General features: G+C 38.2%; 1 protein-coding gene across 1 annotated transcript; it reads left to right on the top strand.

Annotated features, from left to right (window-relative positions):
• Positions 1 to 22,797: 22,797 nt before the first annotated feature.
• LOC145122456 (uncharacterized) lies at positions 22,798 to 24,400 on the top strand. The gene is made up of 2 exons (XM_079058060.1): positions 22,798 to 23,209; positions 23,433 to 24,400. The coding sequence occupies exons 1-2, from the start codon at positions 22,798 to 22,800 to the stop codon at positions 24,398 to 24,400; spliced, it is 1,380 nt and encodes a 459-aa protein (XP_078914186.1).
• Positions 24,401 to 24,605: the final 205 nt, after the last annotated feature.

Here is a 24,605-nt window from a genome sequence, read left to right as displayed (position 1 = left end):
AGACACGGGACCCCGCCCACACTCACCTCCCTAACCAGGCACATACAAGTATCACACAGACAAGAAGTATAATCTAACATGCACATAGTCATCGGGTATCACCCGACATCGAACCGTAGTCCGGTAACACACATATAAACATTCCTGGGGCACCGCCTAACATCGGATCGTAATCCGAAACATACAAATACCGACACATACAAGAATCATGAAGACCTCAAGCATACAAACATTCCTCGGGTATCGCCCTGAATCGAACCATAGTCCGGAAAACATATAAACATACATCGGGCACCGCCCGACATCAGATCGTAATCCGAAACATACAAACATATATATACGGTCTGGCATTGGTGCCTTCGACCCGTTCAAACATGAGGAAAACTCACCTCAAATGCTGAAGCTCACTGTAAGAAATCCTTGGCTGCAGCCCTGCCGACTCCCCGAGCTATCAATACCAAAATGTCACCCAATTAGCAATTCGGTTCCAAACCATGTTCCATAATCCTTACTTGGGGTGAAATGACCGTTTCACCCTTGGCCTAACAAGGTTCACAACCAAGGCCCAAAACTATCAAATCCATAAATACCCATCAATAGCTCAATTTTCCAAATTGGGCCCAAACCCTTACATGGGCCTTTCCCTAAGGCCTATTTACTTTTCTGAACCAATGATTTTCCGATGGCCCAAAGGTCCAAGCCCACTGGGCCCACTAAGGCCCAATTCATCATCCAAGGCCCATTAGGGCAAGCCCAACCAGAAGTCCATTACTCTAAAATTCTTAGTCCATTATGAGCCCAAACCAAAGGATAAGTCCAATACCAAGCTAGCCAACAATCAAAGAGCCCAAAACTTGCACAGGTGATGCTCACGTCGTGAGGTCGTGACTTTGGCCCAAAAACTTCCCCGAACACGCTCTCACGTTGTGACGCTTCATTCCTCACGTCGTGAGTCCAGATCTGACCAAAAATGAGCATTAAGCTCCTAATCCATTAAGCCTTAACATGGGACAGTCTAGAGGGTCTTTCTTGACCCTAAGGACCATAAAAATCAAAGCTTTTCAGTTACATATGTCCAATACATGACTTAAACACCAACTTAGGTCAAAATGAAGGAAAAAGGGCCAACACTCAAACTTGGAGTCCAAAACCATGACCAAAGTCCAAATCTAGAACTTATATGACTTAAGGTACCAACATAATCCATAAAGTTGCCAACTTTATGGATTCCATGCATGCTAAGCAACATTAAAAACCAGAAAATGCATTGAAACTTAGATCTATCAAGCAAGGAAAGGAAAGGCATGAGCTTGAGGACTTACAAAGGTCCAAAAGCTCCTCAACTAGCTGATGATGAAGCCAAGATGCTAACAAACACACCACCAATGATCTTCTTCTTCCTCAAAGGGCTTCAAAGCTTCAAAATCTCTTGAACAACACCAAGAATGACCAAGGACTTAAATGAGGGATGATATTAGGGTTTCCAAAGGTCTTGGGAGTGAAAGAGGCCGATGAGAAGCAACCTTAGTCATCTCATACCTTTAAATACCTGAAAATTAGGGGTTTGGTGCATCAGGCGCTCCTCACGTCGTGAGCACTTCATGCTCACGTCGTGAGCCTTAAATGAGCTTGGTCAACAAGTCAACGATCACTCACTCGAACTGCCACTTTACCGATATACCCCTTGGCTCCAAGGCACAACCCAGACACCCAGATCACCTCAATTACATTATCCGTACCTAAATGGGTCTAGATCTCTCTTTTCCAAAGGCCCTAAGCCTTATGCTAATCTATCTTCAGGCCACAGTCCCGAATTAGGAAAGCGATTCGCAACAGGGCGTTACATGGATGAGCGACTCAGGGGCCTTTCGGGAAGAGATCGCCACGGGATAGTTAGGAGCATGGACTCCCTCCTTCTGGGAATTCAAGGGCTATGGAGTTCCGGAGTTATTTAGGGCTAAGGACCCCATTGCTAGATGCCGATGGATCACTGACATGGAGACTGCTTAGCGAACGAGCTTAGGCCCTGAGGGGGCGAAGGTCGGGTTTGCCTCCTGCCTTTTGAGAGACCGAGCCCGTGATTGGTGGAAGAAGATCGGACGTGCATTGGGATCTGCGACTATAGTGGACATGAATTGGGAGGAATTTGTTACGAGATTTCATGAGGATTTTGCACTGGCGATTGAGGTGAAACAACTAGCGAGGGAGTTTCAACACGTTCTCCAGACTACTGAGACTGTGGCGGAGATCACCGCCAAGTTCCGAGAGAGAGCTGTGTTGGTTTCGCAGTTTGTTGTCGATGAAGAGGTGAAGAAGACTAGATACCATGATATGTTGAGGGACGATATCAGAGAGTTTGTGAGCTTTTCAGGGTGCAAAACAATGAATGACACGATTACGAAAGCCCGGGAACGGGAGATTGAGCTGGAGCTTCGGATAAAGCGCAAGCTAGAGCAGGTACAAACAATAGTGGGGCAAGCGAAGAGGCTTAAGACTTCTGATTCACACACTAGAGGCTAACAGGATCGGAGCCATTACGGAAAGTGCGTCAAGCCGCATGGTGGGGCATGTCGAGCGACGGGGTCGGGTTGTTTCAGATGTGGACAGACTGGTCATATGAGTAGGGACTGCCCTCGGGGTGCTGATTTGTTTCCATTACAATCAGACTGACCATAAAAAGGTCGATTGTCCGAGGCTGATGGTTGGAGCAGTTTCTGCACCTGCACTATCCACCTTGAGGATTATCGATGGCTGCCAGGGCAAGGCGGAGGCACCTGTGGTGTAGAGAAGGGCGTTCCATTTGACTACCGATGAGACTCGAGTAGCATCGGATGTGGTTATCGGTATGTGTTTTTATCATATCTTTTATTGCTTATCTTATTTATGCTTATGTTTTATCTGATCATGTATATGGACTTTCTCAGTCAATGGTATGACCACTCATGTTTTGTTCGATTCGGGTGCTACTCGATCTTTTGTATCTTTTGCACTTAAGAAGAAGTTTAGTGATGCTCCCGGGATTTTGGATTATCCGTTGGAGGTAGAGATTGCTGATGATCGTTTAGTGAGTTCTTCGAGGGTTCATCGAGGGTGCGTTTTGAACCTGTTTAGTGAGATATATTCTATTGATTTGGTTCCGATTCCTTTACAAGGGTTGAAGGTTATCATAGGGATGGATCGGTTGGGTCCCACTGGGGCCATGATTGATTGTGAGCCTCAGTTAATGAGATTTCGAACTAGTTATTCATGGATAGGGTGCTTAGCATCTACCAACCCTCTGTTCAGCTGCGAGGGACAAGAGATATATTCAGTAGGGCTGTTCTGGGTTTTTGGCTTATGTGGTGGATACTCAGGTTGGGGGCATGAAGACGTTGAGTGAGGTGCCCATCGTTCAAGATTTCCCTGATGTGTTTCTTGAGGATTTACCCGGAGTGCCTCCTGAGAGGTAGGTTGAGTTCCGGATTGATTTGGTTCCCGATGCGACTCTAATAGCCAAAGCACCATATCATTTAGCACCCCCGGAGATACAAGAGTTGTCTACACATGCAGGAGCTGCTAGACAAAGGGTTTATCAGAATGATTAGTTCGTCATGGGGAGCACCGATCCTATTTGTGAAAAAGAAGGATGGTTCACACAGGATGTGCATTGACTACCGGGAGTTGAATAAGTTAACGATGAAAAACCGTTACCCACTCCCGATGATTGATGATTTATTTGACCATATCCAGGGTGCATCTTGGTTCTCCAAGATTGATTTTCGGTCCGGTTATCATCACATGAGGGTCAGAGAGGAGGATGTGTTGAACATGACTTTCAAAACTTGTTATGGTTATTGAAAGTTTGTGGTGATGCCATTCGGACTCACCAACGCACCGACAACATTCATGGATCTCATGAATAGGGTGTGTAGACCGATGTTAGATCGGTCTATGATTATGTTCATTGATGATATTATAGTCTACTCTAAGACCAAGGAGCAGCACGAGCAACACTTACGGGAGGTTTTGGAGACCCTAAGGAAAAAGAAGATGTATGCAAAATTCTCCAAATATAAGTTTTGGCTGCACGAGGTGCAGTTTGTGAGGCACATCGTCAACCAAAAGGGTATATTGGTCGATCTATCCAAGATTGAGGCCATGATGCGGTGGGAGATTCCGAGGACACCATAAGATATTCAAAGCTTTCTAGTTCTCGCCGGTTATTATCAGAGATTTATCCAGGATTTATTCAAGATTGTTATACCATTGACCCGCTTGACGAAGAAGAATGTTAATTTTCGATGGGGGCCTGATCAACAGTCAACTTTTGAGACATTAAGGTAGAGATTAGGCGAGGAACCGATTCTTACCCTTCCCGATTTGGATGCATTATTTGCATGGGGTTAGGTGTACTATCTACACTGACCACAAGAGCTTGAGATATTTGATGGATCAACCGAACCTAAATATGAGACAACGGAGGTGGTTGGATGTAGTGAAAGATTATGATTGAAAGATTCTTTATCACCCTGGGAAGGACAATGTTGTGGCCGGCGCTTTGAGTCGCAAGGAAGCGAGTACACCCATTAGGGATCTATGCTTGAGAATGGTTATTGTTTCTCCTCTTTTAGACATGACAAAGAAGGCTCAGGTGGAAGGATTGAAGAAGGAAATTGGAAGGCAGAGCAAATCAGGGCACAAATTCCATTGTTCGTCAGAGACAGACGAGGTTTGTTGACTTAGTGTGGTAGGGCTTGGGTCCCGGAAAGTGGCGGGGTTAGACAAACAGTACTAGATGAGGCTCATAAGTCGAATTTTTCAATCCACCGAGGGGCCAAAAAGATGTATATGGATATGAAGTTGAGTTACTGGTGGCCGTGTATGAAGAGGGAGATAACATCGTTTTTGGAGTGGTGCTTGACTTACCGTAAAGTCAAGGAAAAACATCAGAGACCCCACGACAAGATGCAACCGTACCCATTCCCATGTTGACATAAGAAGAGATCACCATGGACTTCATTACAAAGTTGTCGAGGACTACACATGGGGTCGGTTCTATCTTGGTCATTGTTGATAGATTAACCAAGAGTGCTTATTTCATACCTATTGCGGAGATCATCTCCGCTGAGAAATTGGCAGACATCTACATCAGAGAAGTGGTGGTTCGGCACAGGGTGCCAATTTTTTGGTTTTTGATAGAGACGTTCGCTTCACCTCCAGATTTTGGAGGAAATTTCATGAGGATTTGGGCACTCAGCTGCTTTTCAACACATCATACCACCCCCAGATCGATGGACAGAGTGAGCAGACTATTTAGACACTCGAAGATATGCTCAGGGCATGTGTATTGGATTTCAGTGGAATTTGGGATACTTATATACCTTTGGCTGAGTTATCCTACAACAACAACTATCATGCCAATATTGATCAACCACCTTTCGGGATGTTGTATGGAACTAAGTGTTGACCCCGGTTTGTTGGGGAGAGGTCGGACATCGGGTCATGGGGAGTACTGGGATGATACTCAAGACCACTGAGTTGATACATCAAGTGCGTGATAGGTTGCGAATTGCGCAAAGTTGACAGAAGAGCTATGCTGACCGACGATGTTCAGATCTCGAGTTTCAGGTCGGGGATTTTGTGCTATTGAAGGTGTCACCTTGGAAATCTATCATCCAGTTCAGGAAGCGGGGCAAGTTGGGCCCTAGGTATATAGGTCATTTTAGGATTATTTCCTGGGTGGGCAAGGTGGCATATCAGCTGGATCTGCCTGACAAGCTTAGTCACATTCACAACACCTTTCATGTCTCCCAACTGCGAAATTTTTTGGCAGATGAGTCTGTAGTAGTTCCTTTGGATGATATTTAGGTTGATGAACGCCTGAATTATATAGAGAGACCCATTATAATTCTTGACAGGAAGACGAAGATGTTGCGTAACAAGGAAGTGGATCTAGTGAAGGTGCAATGGCAGCATCGTAAGGGTTCTGAGTGGACTTGGGAATCCGAGGTCGAGATGAGGGAGCACTACCACGAGTTGTTTGTGGGAGAAGACTTCAAGGATGAAGTCTGATTCAAGTGGGGGAGAGTTGTAACATCTGGATCCCGAAGTATGAATTATATATATATATATATATATATATATATATATATATATATATATATATATATATATATATATATATATATATATGGAAATCTGGGTTGCCACGACTTGGTGATGGCATCACTACGACATGGCCATTTGATTGATGATCGCATGTTTTAATTGGGTGCCATGCTGTGACACTAAGTGGGCACGCCGTGGTGACCATTTTGGGCCAAACCCTAATCTCAAGACTTTAATCCCTATTTAAAGGAAGTTAAGGCTAAGGTTTCCTCCACCCTCAGCCTCCATCACCCTCAAACGACTCCATTGCAAACCCTAATCCTCTTGGAAGCTTTTGTGCTCACTTTTACACGTTCTTCGTGGTCTTAAAGGAAGGAGAAGAAGAGTTAGTGCATTGATTCAGCAATCAAACCTCCCCGTCACTTCTATGCATCTTCTGGACTTTAACACCCGGTTCCCAGGTAAATTCCTTAGATTCTAAATGTTTAATTATTATTTTTCATCCGTGTTAATTACGTTGTGCGTAATTGAGGTACGCGGGGCATACCTTGTTGAAGCTTGGACACAAGGTTTTCCCCTTGGTACGCCGGGCGTACTCAAGCCAAGGGCAAACCCAAAATTTTAGGGTTTGGACCCTATTTAAGCATCTTATAACCTCTAGAACTCTTCGATCATCAACCTCCTTCGTCCCAAAGCAGTTTCCACAAAACTCTATCCCCTTTTAGCAAAGTTTGAGACCTTTGAGTGGTTTGTGTGGGGTTTTAGTGCTCTTAGAAGAAGAAGAAGAAGTCCACCATTGAAGCTTGGAGAAGCTCAAGCTCTTATATACAAAATTTCCATCATTATTGCAAGCTTGTGGAGGTATAAAGATTGAACCTTTATGCTTGTTTTTCTAGATCTAGATTTGGACCATGTTATGTTGTGTTTTTGGTCCCAAGATTTGGAATTTTGAGACTTGGGTTGTTCTTAATCATTTTGAGTGTCATTTCTGATCATTTTTAGCTTATAAAGTCATAAAGTCGGGGGCTTGGATACTCCCATTCATCCATGCATGAGATCTTGGACAATAAAGTATACTTTGGACTTATGGTTTGGATTTGTGCCTCTTTGAGCCATACAAAGGCATCAAGTTGATGACTTTATCATTTAAGTTGTTTCCCAAGAGCAAGTTCTGTGATTTGGACGTTTGGACTTAGGGCATTGAGTGCTTAATGTGATTTTTGGCTACCAGGGGAGTATATGGGGCATACATATGCGTACGCCCAACGTAATGCGTGCATCCCCATTTCCCCCTTCGACGTTGAAGCTTTTACGTTCAGCTTAAGAGGGTGGTACGCCTAGCATACTCACCAAAATATCTTTGGGCCATTATTTGGGCCTAGGGTCTTTATGGGTTTGGGCTATTGTTGGGCCTTTGTTATTTAGGGATTTGGGCCGTTAATTAAGGGTTATTACCATGATTACTTATTAGGGTTAATTTGGATATGTTCAGTGTGAGGAGTCGTGGTAGCAGCAGCCCAAGAGTGTGATTTGTCTATCTTCAGACTGGGGTGAGTTTCCTCACTGTACTTATTGGTCAAAGGAACGAATGCAGACCCAAGGGATTATGATGTAGGATAATAATGATGTTCGTGACACTTACTGATATGTTTGTATGTGCTTGTTGTCTTTGTGAATCTTGCTAGTATGAATATATGCTTCGCTGTAGGGGTGAAACAGACCCAACTGGTTGAAAGATACCAAAGGATTCGGAAGGGACTCATAGAGTCAGAAGGGACTCAAGGAGTCGGAAGGGACTCAGCAAGCCGAAAGGGACTAATAAAGTCAGAAGGGACTCATGGGTGAAATAGACCCGTTACATGTTTCAGTATGATATGTATGATTGATGTATGGTATGTGGTATTTGGGGAACTCACTAAGCTTTGTGCTTACGGTTTAAGTTTATGTTTCAGGTACTTCTAGTTCGAAGGGGAAAGGCGCGACCTGATCGCAGCGCATCCACTCATGTTTCCACATTTTTATGATTTTAGGATTTGTACTTTGATAACTATTTTCACATTGGCATACTTTGATGGTTTTATTTGATGATTTGATGGATGTTTGGCTGAATTAAAAATGAAATTTTTTACTTATTATTTTTGGGATGTTACATGGACCCTTTGTAAGTCCTAAATTTTCCACATTTTCTTGTATTTCTTCATAGATCTAGGTTTTATGACATATTATTGTCCCTTTGAGGTGGTTTGAGTGGATTGAAGATATAAAGTTTGCAACTTTATGGTTTCTCTATGTCCCAAGAGCATTATATCTCATAGATCTATAAAATGGTAGTGATTTGGAGACTTTTTCTTGAAGTTGGGTTTTTATTGCATCTTTGACCTAATTATGGGAAGGACATGCATGGGGTATGCATGTCCACAAAGTTTACATTTTTAGGGTTCAAAAGGACCCCTAAAGTGTTTATGGAAGTTTTTGTTTGAAGATTTCATGGATTAAGTGGTTATTGGTCTAGTCCCATGCATTAAGTTGCCTTTTTGGACTTTAGAATTTAGATCTAGACTTAAAGGGATGTCTTAAGGGATAAAGTTGGAAGCTTTATTCATTAAGACCGTGGAACAGATCAGATCTGAGCTTTGGAGCTCTTGAAATTGGAAGAAAATGATTTAAGCTTGTTTGAGTTGTTCAGACAGTCCCCACGGCGTGGCCTCAGACTGCCACAACATGATGACCGGGGAGTCATTGACTGTTTTGTCACTTTGTGCCCACGTCGTAGCCAAGGAAGGCCACGACGTGGAAGACTGTTGTTGGTAATTTTGACCTTAGTTTTGACCGTTGACTTTGAGTGTTGACTTTTGACTCGTTGACTTTTAGTCAAATTTCTAGTTTTAGAAAGTTGGCCTAAGTATTTATCTTGTATAGTGATATAGGTGGCATTTAGCACATATCTCCTGTTTTGCGAGCCGTGGACCTTTGACCACATTAGCAAGGTGAGTCTTCTCGCTGTACTTGTGGGTCGAAGGCACCAATGCCGACCCACTGGATTGTGTTATGTAGAAAGCTAGTTGTCTTTGTGACTCTTACATGTATGATTGGGTTGAAATATACCCAAGGGTTGGGCCCCAAGGTTGGCCCATTATTATATGTACGGGTTGAAACATACCTAAGGTTGGGCCCATGATTGTATTTTGGGTTGGAATATACCCCAGGGCTGGGCCTAACTGTATGTATGGTATGTGGTATTTTGGGGAACTCACTAAGCTTTGTGCTTACGGTTTATGTTTATGGTTTTAGGTACTTCCGGTTTGAAAGGGAAGGGCCCGACGTGATTGCACAACATCCCCCTTATACTTCCGCATTGATTCCCATTTTACTCTGATGTTTGTGATATATTGTTTTGTGATGGGATTTTGTGACACCGATTTTATGGATTGATGATTTTTAAATTGAAAAATTTTACCTATGTTTTTGGGATGTTACATACATAACACGTAACTTTCTCTTTCTCTCTCTACTCTCTAAAGTTTTAGGTAGTCGTATTTCATGGATAGAGACACCAAAATAGCTTTATATATTTTTAATTAGTTTGTGAAGTAGTTTTGCATGTTTTTAATATTTTGTTAACTATTTGTGAATGATTTTAATTAGTTTGTATTTATTTTAAAATAAAAAATTAAGTGGGTTAAAAGAAATGGGAAGGATGAGTTTCCATGTGTCTTGGGATGAGAAAGGTGGAAGTGAGAGGATTGAGGACAATGATATGGCTAAGAGTGTGCATGGGTCGGCACCTAAACCTGAACCCAAAACAGAAGCATTGATTTCAATAATTTGAACCCAAACCAATGGGTTCAGGGTCTCGGTTCCCGGTTCGATTTTAACGAGTGTGGTTTCGGGTTTAATGAGTTTACACTACTTTGATCCAAGTTAAACATGATATATCATTATATAATGTAACATCCCCATTTTCACGGCCAGAAAAGACCGATTTGTTTATGATTTATTTTAAAAATCAGAGTATCATTTTAAAGAAAAGTGTTGTGGAATTTGTTCCCAGAAAAACATGATAAACATATTATGAATGCATTTCCGAAGAAATGTATTTTGTTTATATTAAAAGTTTGGGATGTCATTGTCAATACAAAAATATAACCATAAAAAGACCTTACATTCACTTATACTAGTGATCTACATCTCTTTTAATCTCTCAGTGTAATGTAGCTTCGTATCGACACCTGTGATACAAATAAGCAGAGTGGGTCAGGTTGGGAAACCTGGTGAGTACATAGGGATTTCAATCCCACAATGTTATATCATATATATATATTTTAGAACACACAAAACATACAATTTCACCATATATAAGCAACTTTACCCCACCCCGTCGATCCTCACAACGACACGATCTATACTCTCGGATCTAAAATCAACCTCTTTACCTAATCCATACTCCCGGATCTAAAATTTACCTCTTTACCTAATCCATACTCCCGGATCGGGTATGTATGATCCATACTCCCAGATCAATAACTATGCCCATTCCATACTCTCAGACTAGGGACAATTGACTATGTATTAATCCATACTCCGGGATTAATGACAAATAACTACGTCCTATCATACTCTCGGACTAAGGACAACTAACTAAGTCTAATCCATACTCTCGGATCAATGACAAATGACTATGCCCAATCCATACTCTCGGACTAGGGACGAATGACTATGTCTAATCCATGCTCTTGGATTGATGACATATTTTAAAGTTCTACCCTCCGTGTATATCTCACTCGTACTCATAAGAATATACTGCCCAATATTCCTCTTAATTAATTTAGGTTTACTCTGTATCCTAAATCATCATATATTATCATATACGCTCTTAACACGTATTTCAGGCAATAACAAATATTTCACACACATATATTTAATGAAAGGGACTATGCACTCACCTTAGTAGCGTGATTTGATAGAATCTAACTAGAAACGGTCAGCAGTTCGTGATCGTCGGGCTCGGGAAGGGAAACGACCTTCGGAAAATAAGAGAGAATGAAAGTAGAAGGTGTAAGAAATGAAAGAGTCAAACTTGCTATTTATAGGATGATTTTCGGTCTCTCACGTCGTGAGAATCAATGCTCACGTCGTGAGCCATGGTTGTATCATCTCGTAGACTTGCCATATGTGTTTATAGCTCTGAAAGGTGTCCGGATGACTTCTCTCGTCGTGAGAATGATATGCTCACGTCGTGATCTTCCAAGAGTCATCACGTAGCCTTACCAAGTGTTTTCTAGCCTCGATTAGTGTCCATTTGACTCCTCACGTCGTGAGAAAACATGCTCACGTCGTGAGTCCTTTTAGATTAGGGTTTCTGACACGTGTCATGCTCTCAGATAGCTACATCTTCGGAAGATCATAACTTTTGCATACTAGCTCCGTTCTTGACGTTCTTTATATCCACACGTAGGTGGAGATGTACTCTACAACTTTCATTTAGATCACTAAGTCTAAAAAGTAATCTATCATAAACTCACTTTCTTTTTACGATTCCCGGTGTCGTGCCGGTTTTGTCGTGAAACTTCGACATGTCATAACTTCTTCGTTATAACTCGGATTTCGGCGTTCTTTATATCTTCGGAATCCTTGTGACATATACTACAACTTAGTTAAGATTATTTATTCTAAAAAATTTTCTATCAAAAAGTCATTTTTCGACACTTATTGTCTCTAAATTAACTAACCCGAATCTGCGGGCGTTACAATTATCTCCCCCTTAGGATGATTATGTCCCGGAATTAACAACAAAATTGGGCTTGTATAATGACTCCATACATTATCTCTTCATCCTAGGTAATAATCGTAACTCCTACGTTCCTTCGAATGAGTATCTAACTCTTGTACTTCTTGAGTGCAGGTGGTGCTCAATCTTGCACCCGCTCTCTATATTATATTGGACTTTCAATCGTAACCTTTGAGTTACAGAATCGATCCTTATTGGAGACTCTTACTTCTTCTTAAAAAGACTTAACTTAAGAGAATTTCTTTACTTCGATTATCGTAACAGTCCGATGGGTCATGTTCTAATGACTTCTCGTCATATGATGCAATGCTTAGACTCAGGTCTTTTAGAGTCAAAATCCAGAATGAAATATACCTTCCTTCATGTTCTAATGTGATATAATCACTTTCTAGCATGTAGCACTTCTAGCTACAAGCTTCTTTCTTTAACAATGATCGCGATACTTCTATTGATCACTTCGATTATCTTTCACTTCAATCTTCTAGCTTAAGTCGGATGTTACATCGATCTTGGTTCTCTGAACCACGTAACATACTCGTCTGAGTCGAACTCGATTTGATATGACCACCAGGGTCGGAATAATAATCATATTCTTAGTCATTACCGAAACGATGGTAACGACATACTTGAACAAAACGGAATCAATTACTAGCTTCTTGGTAACCTTGTGACTTTCCCTGATCCAAGTGCGAGTCCTGTGCTTCCGGTAGTATAGGCCTCTACTACCATTCACACCTACTTATACTCATCCCAAGTATTGTCTCACAGTTTTCCAAGTCACCACACAAGAATTTCACATAGTCATTTAACACATCGGATAACATAACTAACGTTTATATTATTTCTTGAAACGATTACATGGATGTTCAAGTTCACCCTACATTAGGCCTCTTATATTAGGCTACACCATATGATAGTATATACATGGCTGCTTCATATCTTGATCTTTGGACATACAGATCCTCATTCCTGATCCCTTGCATCCTCGCCTGCTTCATTAAGGATCATCTGGAATGCTCTTGCCTTTAGATTTGGTGGTGCATTTGGTTTTGTAGCTCCTTCCCTCTTTGGGCAGTCTTGCTTGAAGTTTCCCTATTCACCACACTTAAAGCAGACTTCTCTCTTGGCGTGTATTCACCGGCATAGTGACCAGTCTTTCCACACTTAAAAAAAGTGACTTGTCCGTCACATTTCACGAAGTGTTTCTTTTTACACTTCTCGCACCATCTTGCTTCACCTCCTCCTCCTTCGAACTTCTTCGAACCAGACTTCGAGAATTTTCTCTTCTCATTGGACCTTGAAGATCCTTCAAACTTTATCCTTTCACTAACTTTGACCTTGTTGGCCGCTCTAATCTTGATCATCTCTTCAACAGACTTAGTAGCCCAAATAGTCGCCTCAAGAGTAGGTGCATGGCGTACTGGAACAACATATTACCATGGTAGTCCCTTCGTATACTTATCGACTTTCGTTAGTTCGTCAGGGACGATGCGCAAAGCAAACTCCATCTTGTCCGTGAAGGCATTGGTGTATTCATCAATGGACATATTGCCCTTCTTCAATGTCAGGAATTGGTTCTCGAGCTCTAGCAGGTTTTGGGCAGAGGAGAAATTGCGCTTAAAGTGTACCAAGAACTCAGCCCATGTCAGTTGCAGTGGCTCATTGGGGCTCATGATCTTTCCCAAAGTGTTCCACCAACGAACAGCCCCACCCCTAAACTGACGCACTACATAAGTGGTTTGTAGCTTGCCCTTACAACCACACGTTATGAAAGCTAGCTCCATTTCAGATATCCAGTCCATAACTCCCATTGGATCTTCTTTCCCAGTGAAAGTCGATGGTTTGCAAGTCGTGAAGTCTTTGTACATGCATCCGTTTCTTTTGATCCCTTCGTCTTGGTTATTTCTTCTAACCAATGGCGGTTCAGCTTGGCGAACGGTTCTACTAGAGTTTCCTTCTTCTGACTGGCCTTCATTCAGTTCAGGCCGTTCAACAGGCACAGTAGGTTCATCCCAATTGTTTTGCAACATCTACCTCATCTCTTCCCTTTGTTCGGCCATCATTACACGAATCATGGCTTTGTCTGCTGCCATTGTGATTGGTTCAGGTGCAACTGCTACTTCTGGTGCACGCTCAATCGCTTGGGGTTGAGGCTGCTGATTGCCATTAGTATTTTCATTGGCGTTTCCGATTCCGCTTCGGGTTCTTTCCATGTCGATCTATACACCAAATCATCCGTTCGGTGTGCAATGACGAGAATTAAGATAGGAACTTTATTTACGATAGGCGTATAAATCTCCTTATCACTCCAAAAAGTTATATGTCGGTTCTAATATCGTAATTAAACGTTTAGAATCCTGAGCACATAAAATTTCCAGATCCAGTCGGCAACAGACCATAGATTCAATCAAATAATAGCATATAATACATCTTTATAGCTATAGCATAAATCATTTAGCACATAATAGAAATTTAGGCATCTTTCCTAAAATAAGCTAGTGCTTGTGTCAATTCAGGTGTACTACCTAAAATATAATAGACACACTCCTCACGATCATCCCTTAACATTCTAAGTTTAAGTCTAGAAATCTTACAAATTCCTAGTTCGCTTAAACTGATGCTCTGATACCAACTGTGACATCCCCATTTGCACGACCAGAAAAGACCGATTTGTTTATGCTTTATTTTAAAAATCAGAGTATCCTTTTAAAGAAAAGTGTTGCGGAATTTGTTCCCAGAAAAACATGATAAACATATTATCAAAGCATTTCCGAAGAAATGTATATTGTTTATATTAAAAGTTTGGGATGTCATTGTCAATACAAAAACATAAACATAAACAGAGCTTACATTCATTAATATTAGTGATCTACATCTCTTTTAATCTCTCAGTGTAATGTAGCTTCGTATCGATACCTGTGATACAAATAAGCTGAGTGGATCAGGTTGGGAAACCTGGTGAGTATATAGGGATTTCAATCCCACAGTGTTATATATATATATATATATATATATATATATATATATATATATATATATATATATATATATATATATATATATATAGGGAAATGATCAAATGAGAACACCTAAAAGGTTGAGAACGCGGGAACAGTTCTGAACCAATCAATATATAAGGGCATATAAGTAATTATATATTTTAATTAAATTAAAATAAAATAAAATTCAATCAAATTCCCTTAAATTTAGGATCAGTTACAAAAAAAAAAAATATTCGATTTTTTATTTTTCTTATTAATGGAATATAAAAAACATTTTTACCAAAATTTAATTAAATAATGAAAAAAAATCAAATTTTTTCTCCTATTTCACGTTTTTTTTTCTTCAAAAAAAAAAAGAATAGAAATCCAACCCCAAATCAATACATTTATATTCACAAATGATTTTTTTTTTCAAAAAATCTGAAACTACTCCAAGCACAAATGATTACATATCAATTTACAAGTAATCGAATTCCTTTTTTTAATCAACTGAAAATAAAAAGAATACCTCTAATCATACATAAATACACTCATAAACACATGATTAAACTGTTATTCACAAATGAATACATTGCTATTAACAAATGAATACATTGCTAACATTCGTAACTGTGTGCTCGGAACGAAGGTCTGCTCGGAGTTAATTGCATTTTGGATTCAGAGCTCATGTTGTGTTTCACGAGTAGTTTTGAGTCTGTGTTCGTTTATCATGGGCAATTGGGGAAGAAGACTACCGATTTACACACGGCGATTAGGTCAAGAGAGGCAGAGAGCAATTATAGGAGTTTACAAAATTAGGGTAATGCTTATTTACTTTAATAGCCTTTATAATTTTCTTTAATTTAAAAATTAAAATTTAAATGTATTAATAATTAGAAAATTAACAATTAATAATAGCTACATATCTTAAAAATTAGATGGTCCAGATCTGTTCTCACGTTCTCAACCTTTTAGGTGTTCTCATTTGATCCTACTCCTATATATATATATATATATATATATATATATATATATATATATATATATATATATATATATATATATATATATATATATATATATATATATATATTCGAACTCACAAAATATACAATTTCAACATATATAAGCAACTTTACCTCACCCCGTCGATCCTCACAACGACACGATCTATACTCTCGGATCTAAAATCAACCTCTTTACCTAATCCATATTCCCGGATCTAAAATTTACCTCTTTACCTAATCCATACTCTCGGACCGGGTATGTCTGCTCCATACTCCCGGATCAGTAATTATGCCCATTCCATACTCTCGGACTAGGGACAATTGACTATATCTTAATCCATACTCTCGGACTAAGGACAACTGACTATGCCCAATCCATACTCTCGGACTAGGGACAAATGACTATGTCTAATCCATGCTCTCAGATTGATGACATATTTTAAAGTTCTACCCTCAGTGTATATCTCACTCGTACTCATAAGAATATACTACCCAATATTCCTCTTAATTAATTTAGGTTTATTCTGTATCCTAAATCTTCATATATTATCATATACGCTCTTAACACGTATTTCAGGCAATAACAAATATTTCACACACATATATTTAATACTTTAATCAATACTTGTATCAAAATCATGTTTATGAAAGGGACTATGCACTCACCATAGTAGCGTGATTTGATAGAATCTAACTAGAAACGGTCAGTGGTTCGTAATCGTCGGGCTCGGGAATGGAAACGATCTTCGGAAAATGAGAGAGAATGAAAGTAGGATGTGTCATGTTTCGAACATGAGACCTTAGGTTCAATGGTCCAATGCCTTGTCCACCTAAACAACTTGCTATTTGTGTTATGATTATGCAAAACATATTTATATTATATACATAAAATATATTTTTTTTAAACATTTTTTATATAATCAGTTCAGTTTATTTCTGTTTTACCATATCCAAAAACCTAACCCGAAACAAAATTTTCAAAATTTGAAAATCTTAAACCTAAACTATGTTATGATTTCGATTTTTTTTTTCCGTTTTTCAACTTTTGAGTTCAATTTTACTCACCCCTAAATATGGTGAATGAAGTAAATGTGTTAAAAAGACTAAATTTCCTCCGCCTAATGGACCTCCAAAAACACAAAAATAAAGGGAAAAAAAACTCCAATGGAACTCATATACAACACAATTTAATGTTAATAAATATGAACTCGTTTTTAACGGAGTCATGACATCTATTTATTTTTATTAATATACTAATAGTTAGCATGTTAAATAAAATCATTTAATGATAAATAAAATGTTATTTTATTATTATAGTATTAAAATATATATTTGAGATGTAAATATCTAGTATAAGGTTGGAATTGAAAAGAATTTTAGTGCTAAGTTTTATATAAAATAATGTAATTTAAAGTGTGAGATTGGAGTTGGTCTTAACTTGAGATAATTATATAACATAATAATTTGTTTTATTATTGTTTTTACTATGATTAAATGAATAAAAAGCATTAAATTTACAAAAAATTTGATTTTGATATTATTTTTTTTCTTAATTAAGTCACTGAGTTTTTAATTTTCTTGTAAATTTAGCTAATCGAGCAATTGGTTTGCTTTAAATGCTTCATGTTTCTTACTTGCTGATATGACTTCCACATAAGATTATAGTTGACAAATGTTTGGCTTAAATTGGACTTTTACGTTGATCTTTACTCAAATTATTTTCTCTCAGAACATCACGATTTTGTGTAATGGCTTTCCAAACTCGCTCAAGTAGTTCATTATCCTAGAGTGGTGTAACCAAGACAATGAATGTTTGTAGTGGTGTTGATTATGATGGCATGTGCGGAATAAGAAAAGATCTAGTGAATCATCATGTAAACTCATGAACACATGGAGTAAATAAATCTGTGTAAGCTCATATTAGATCTAGAAAGGATATACAAATGGGTTTGTATAAATTTCTCTCTCTAGTCTAACACTCCAAATAGTTCCTTACATAATGGGAGTCACTCACTTCCTATTTATAGGAAAGACTCAACCCATTTACACATACACGAGGGTAAACCTAAAACACTACATCCAAGAGTGACTTTGCACCCTAACATTCTCCCCTCAAAGTTAGGATTGAATGGCCCGGCTTCAGTCTCCAACGAGCTAGCGCGATCAAGACCAAACTCCCCCTCGAAGTAACACCGGTCTTCAAATCCGCCAATGAATATCCGAAAAAACTGCTTCGAATACCCATCATTCTCCCCCTTTTTATAATCAAAAAAATGATTATAAAACCCATTAAGGGTGAGAAGCGCCCGATGAATGAACTTGACAATACTCCCCCTTGATGTGTACCAAAAATGAAACACCAAAAATCTTGCACGGAAAAACAATCACGAAAAAGCCTCAAAAAAAATTCCAATTTATGAAAATTTTTGACTTTTTGGATGAGAGTTGCAATATTTTTCAAAATCCGGGTAAAAATCGTCAATAACAAAATTCTGCAGGGACCCGTTGCGCCAAAACAGCCAAATATGCGAAATTCTACCCCATTTGCGAAAATGGGTAGAAAGTGTAAATTCGCCCAAATTGCAGGGACCAGAAATGAAACTTCTTCAATTTCTCAGAAAATTAATCCAATTTCGAAGTTGGGTATTATCTGCCAACATTTTGAAACTGCAGGGACTAAATGAGAAACTTCATCATACTTCACAAATTGTTTTGATCATGTCGAATATGGACCATAACTGCCAAATCGGTAAAAGTTCAGGGGTGAGATTCGAAACTATTCCTTTTCTTCTTCACTTCGTTACACAGAAGGCGAATGGGATGTTTGACTAAGAAAAGTCAAAATCAAAAACACATCCTTCATTTTCATAACTTGCCATCGACATCAAGAATTCGCTATTCACTTTTCATCTTCAAGAACCATCGTTAACGAACTACAAACCTTCAGCAACGAATATCAACCCTTCGTTAACGAAGCACAAATCGTCATTGTAATGAATCTTGTACATACGGGTCCTCAACAAGGAAATCAACCCTTCAAAAACAAAAATCAATCCTTTGTTTTACAGTTTGACCCTTCGTTATCAACACCTTCCCAGTCGATTCTTAACATCATCGATACTCAAGTATTCCCAGTCGCAAATTAAGCCATCCGTTATGAGACTCATTAACTGCGATTGCGAGACCTCAATACTCCATTCCGATTTTGACTTTTTCCAAATGAGCCTTTGACTATTCAATATCAAAAATCGAATTTCAGCCTCTTGATTTGAAATCCTCCTATTCGCTTCGAATATTACCACCTTTGATCAAAACCAAACCTTCTCAATCAATCGAAGTCATCTTCTTTTTCTTTCAATTTCAATTCAAAAAATTTATCCAAAGTCAAAATCCAGTCGGAATCGATGCCTATTCCGTCAAGAACATAACGAAGATCGATTTCCAATTTATTAGTATCTATCCTTTGCAATCAATATCTGAAATCAGACCTTTGATCTCAACTTCATAATCGATTCTCAATAATCGTTAAGACTCGATTGAATTAATGTTCGATTCACAGTGAAAGAAAACAAAACTCAAGAACTTGATCTTCCAAAGGTACAACTCTTATATGCACATAGAAAAAAATGACGCTAACTTGATGAACAACGATTTAGAAAGAAGTGATCTGATTTTTGAGAACTTGGGGCTTTCATCATTTTAATATCTGATTAAAAAAGAATCTATGGCTCAAAATCATTATTGAATAGTAATAGATCCATTCATTTGGATCATTAACAAGAATGGGCTCCGTCAAGAAAATGAACAGTAACGAACCCATTTAATTTTGAATGAACAATAGCATTTCGAAATTGAGCAACAACAAAAAAACGAATTAAAAAAAATTTATGAGATTATGATTTTGATTTTGGTTTGAGTTTGATCTAAACAAAAATAATTGGATCAATCAATGGGATTGAAACGGATTTGATCCAATGAGGCAAATCGATCAAAAATTGAAAAACGCAAAATACGAATCGAAATCATGGACGTTTTGGAATCCATTTGAGAATTTGAGATACTTTTTTGACGAATCGAGTTTCGTTTTCAACGAACGAATCAAATTTAGAATATCTTGGTTCTTTAGTTGGAACGAGAAAATCTCCAATTTGAACATTGTACCTCCCATTATGCGAGATGTACAACTCGTTCTTCGTGTTCTTCGTGTTCTTCAACGATCCAAGAACATCGTCAAAAGAATCACCAATACTTTTGGGTTTTGACTTCAAATTCAATGCAACATTTGGAGATTGTTGCTTTGGAACCCAAATTTGCTTCATGGATTTCGGCTTCACAACATTTGACGATTTTTTGAATAAACCCGCTTGTTCTTCCGTTTAATCTTCTTCTTCTTTTTCTTTCTCATCTTTTTGCATCTTGAAGACTTGATTTCATGAACAAACCCACTTTCCACAACTTGAACTTTGTGAGTTTGAATCAAATCTTTTGGAGTTTGATACTTGTGAATTTCTTGGATAACCGGCTTCCGATAATGAATCATTCCTTCAAACGAATCACAAGAACACAAAATATCATCGGTTTGAACTCAAATCGAGCAAAAAACTTTTTCATCATGAGAATCAACTTGAACTCCTTTTTCTTGAACATCAAGAACATCAAGAACATCACATTGAACTCCTTTTTCTTGAACATCAAGAACATGATGATCATCATCAAGAACATCTTCAACAAACTTAAGAGCTTGAAGATCACTTGGGTTTTCAACAAGAGAAATGTATCTTTTATTAAACAAATCTCTTTCTTCTCCTTCTTTTCGGTTATCACTACGAACTAACATGATAATGAAAAGATCATACAAGCATTCAATCTTTGAAAGTGGTTGAAATACCAATCTTCCATGAACATCCTTCAAACCTCCATAAGAAACCATAGAATCCAATGAAATCAACCCACTTAACGATAACCCATAAAATTCAAATTCGTTGACCTTCTATTTCACACCTTCAACGATTACAACCCAAGAATCATACTCCAAACGCACCATTATCACAAAAACTTGAAGATTTCTAGAGAGAGAAAGTGATTTTGAATGGGTTTTCTAGAGAGAGAAAGTGGTACATACAAGTATTCTAAAGAGAGAAAGTCGAATTATGGATCAAATCAAGAAAAAATTCGACTTCTAGAACACACAACACTTTCTAATAACGAAGATCAATAAGAACATGAAGAATCACCAAATCAAGATAGCCATTAAGGATCAATTCTTGATCTAATCAAGAACACCCGCTCTGATACCAATTGTAGTGGTGTTGATTATGATGGCATGTGCGGAATAAGAAAAGATCTAGTGAATCATCATGTAAACTCATGAACACATAGAGTAAATAAATCTGTGTAAGCTCATATTAGATCTAGAAAGGATATACAAATGAGTTTGTACAAATTTCTCTCTCTAGTCTAACACTCCAAATAGTTCCTTACATAATGGGAGTTACTCACTTCCTATTTATAGGAAAGACTCAACCCATTTACACATACAAGAGGGTAAGCCTAAAACACTACATCCAAGAGTGACTTTGCACCCTAACAATGTTTCCTTTATGAGATGATATTGTTGACAACCTTCCATGCATTTCTTACACCACTTTGGGATGATAAACTATTTGAGCGGCCTTGCGAAACCATTAAACAAAATTTTGATGCTCTTAGAGAATAAAAGAAAAAGTAAGGGAAAGTGAGTACAGATCTATATGTAAGGAATCAATTTAACTTAAACGTTTGTTAACTATGATCATATATGGAAGCCAAATCAAATTTTTACATAGTCAATAAGTGGGAAACATGAAACACCCGAAGCAAACCGATCGATCAGTTAAATTCGAAAAAAAAATATTATGAATTTAGCAACTTAATTGAGAAAAAAAAGAGACAAATACAATGTCAAAATAGAAATTTTATATAAAATTAGTGTATTTTATACAATTTGCCATTTTTTCTATTATTTTATCATTCTATTTCATCCAATTAAAAAGACTTTTTGTGATTATATATAAACAAAATAATCAACTATAATCTAAATGTCTTTTTTATATAAATAGATGAGTGTTCAAATCTCGTTTTGCATATGGATATAATTTTAGGAGTAGATTATTGACTATATATCTCTCTTTTAGAAAGAACTATAATTCAAATCAATATCGTAAATATATGTTATCATGGGTAATTATGTTTGGAGCACTAAAGACGAATCTCCGAGGGTGCAGGGGAAAAAGGTCACTAAAATTTAAGAGGATACATTTGCTCTTAGAAAGTGAGTAATTGCTATTTGATACCTAACTTTTTATATTTATTTGTCCAATGAATTGATATATAATATATAATTGATTAAATTAAATGTATAACATGTTTACGCATAAATAATACTTAACACTCCAGGAAATCAAAAATGCGGTTTGGGCCTGTGGGAATGACAAATCCCCTGGGTCCGATAGATTTACGTTCAAGTTCATAAAGAAATATTGGGAAGTTCTACTGGGGGATATCGCAGCGGTGGTGAAGTATTTTGAACAACACGGAAAAATCGATCCTTCTTGTAATTCATCCTTTATATCTTTGTTGCCAAAAATCAAAGACCCGCAACAGTTAAAGGATTACCGCCCTATAAGCTTGACTGGGTGTATATACAAGATCATCGCAAAGATTCTAGCGGTGAGACTAAAACGCGTTATGGGACAATGCATTGATGAGGTACAAACAACCTATGTAGCGGGGCGAAATATCCTTGATGGTCCACTTTTAGTGAACGAAATATGTGCTTGGTCGAAAAAGGTTAAAAAAAGATTCTACTTTTAAAAGTAGATTTTGATAAAGCATTCGATTCCGTAAAATGGGGGTTTCTAAATAACAATTTAATTCAAATGGGGTTTGGCAATAAATGGAGGGGATGGATCAAAGGCTGTTTAACATCCGCAAAGCATCGGTCTTGATCAATGGAACTCCTACAAACGAATTCACAACTTCAAAGGGAGTCTGCCAAGGGGATCCTATGTCCCCATTTCTTTTTATCACAGCAATGGAAGGCTTAAGCGCTGCAATGAAAGAAGCGTGCGTGAATGGAGTTTTTAAAGGGTTGCAGTTACCGAATGGAGGCCCAACCATCTCACACTTGCTATATGCCGATGATGCTTTATTCGTCGGAGAATGGACCGAGCACAATATCAAGAATCTTGCTAGAATTTTAAGATGTTTTCATGCATCTTCGGGTCTAAAAGTAAATTTCTATAAATCTAGAGTCTTTGGAGTGGGAGCAAATTCGGATGAAGTAGCTCATTGGGCGTCTCCTCTTGGTTGCGAACCAGCAACTCTTCCATTTAACTATCTCGGGGTACCAGTGGGTGCCAACATGCGCCTTAAGAAACATTGGCAACCGGTGATTGAAAGATTTCAAAATAAACTTAATTACCCATTGGAAATTGAAAACTTTATCTTTTGGCGGGAGATTAACACTCATAAAATCAGTCCTCGGAAACCTTCTTACATACTTTATGTCTCTTTTTGTTGCACCTACAGGTATAATTGACAAATTAGAAAAGATGAGGTGTCGATTCTTGTGGGGTGGTTCAGAAGGTCAGTCCAAGATTCATTGGGTATCTTGGAATAAAATCATTGCTAAGAAGACAGCAGGGGGTCTAGGAGTTGGATCGATAAAGGCTTTCAATACTGCTTTGATCATTAAATGGTGGTGGAGGTTCAGATCGGAACCTGAGTCGATTTGGGCAAAAGCAATTTCAAGTATGCATAATCTGGCGGACAAACCGGACCACATCTTTTCTTTAAAAACTCTGAATGAGGTTTGGAATAATATCGCTTGCTCGCAAAAGGATTTGGATAAATGTGGAATTACTCTTGGGATGGTGCTTAAAAATCAATCAACGAATGGGGGATCAGATTGGAGATGTCCTCTCACAACCACAGGTGTCTATCAGGTCAACACTTTGAGGAAAAAATTGGACAATTGCATTCCTGCCGATATTGGAAAATTTGAATGGGTGAAAGAGATCCCGATTAAAGTAAATACCTTTATTTGGCATGCAAAACAAGGTCGGATTCCAACTACAGAAGCCCTAGCGACAAGAGGGGTTAATGTGAATTCTACAACCTGTTGTCAATGCGGAGATGCGGAGGAATCACCGGACCATGTGCTGGTTCAATGCTCGCATACTCAAACGATATGGAACTGGATTTTAAAATGGTGTAATGTTCAGCAAGCAAACTTTTCCTCAATTCATGGTGTTCTTGATTTTGCTTCAAATTGGGGTAATTGTCCGAAAAAAAGGAGGTTGCTGGGAATCTGTTATGCAGTAGTTTGGAGCATTTGGAAATCGCGGAATGATCGGGTGTTTAACAACAAAAGGACGCATCCATCTAAAGTGGCAGATCTTATTATTTCTACAATGTTCACTTGGGAGAAATACAGGGGCAAAACGGAAGCAATTAGATGGTCTGAATGGTGTTTAAACCCTTTCATTGGGTTGTAATTCATCTTGTTTCATTACATCTGTTTCAATTTTCATTGTATGTTTTTCCTAACATCTTGCTGGGAGCCCCTCATTATTAATATATCTATTTCATTTGCTGGTTCAAAAAAAAAAACTAGTATGTGATTTCGGCTTTTGTCCAAGACGTTTGTTTTTTTCAAAAAAAAAAAAAATCGATGCATTTATGAAAACAAAAACTAAAAAA

This window comes from Lactuca virosa, chromosome 6 (genome assembly GCF_052849685.1).
Source record: "Lactuca virosa cultivar CGN04683 chromosome 6, Lactuca_virosa_CGN04683_v6, whole genome shotgun sequence".
NCBI lineage: Eukaryota > Viridiplantae > Streptophyta > Magnoliopsida > Asterales > Asteraceae > Lactuca > Lactuca virosa.
The sequence above is the reverse complement of the archived record's forward strand: the minus strand, read 5'-3'. Positions and strand labels throughout refer to the sequence as shown.

Bases quoted from the DNA above. Each gene is read 5' to 3' on its own strand.
- LOC145122456 (XM_079058060.1), top strand. From the start codon at position 22,798: ATGGAGGGGATGGATCAAAGGCTGTTTAACATCCGCAAAGCATCGGTC. The intron at 23,210-23,432 runs GTTGCGAACCAG...TTGCACCTACAG, and splicing joins TCATTGGGCGTCTCCTCTTG to GTATAATTGACAAATTAGAA.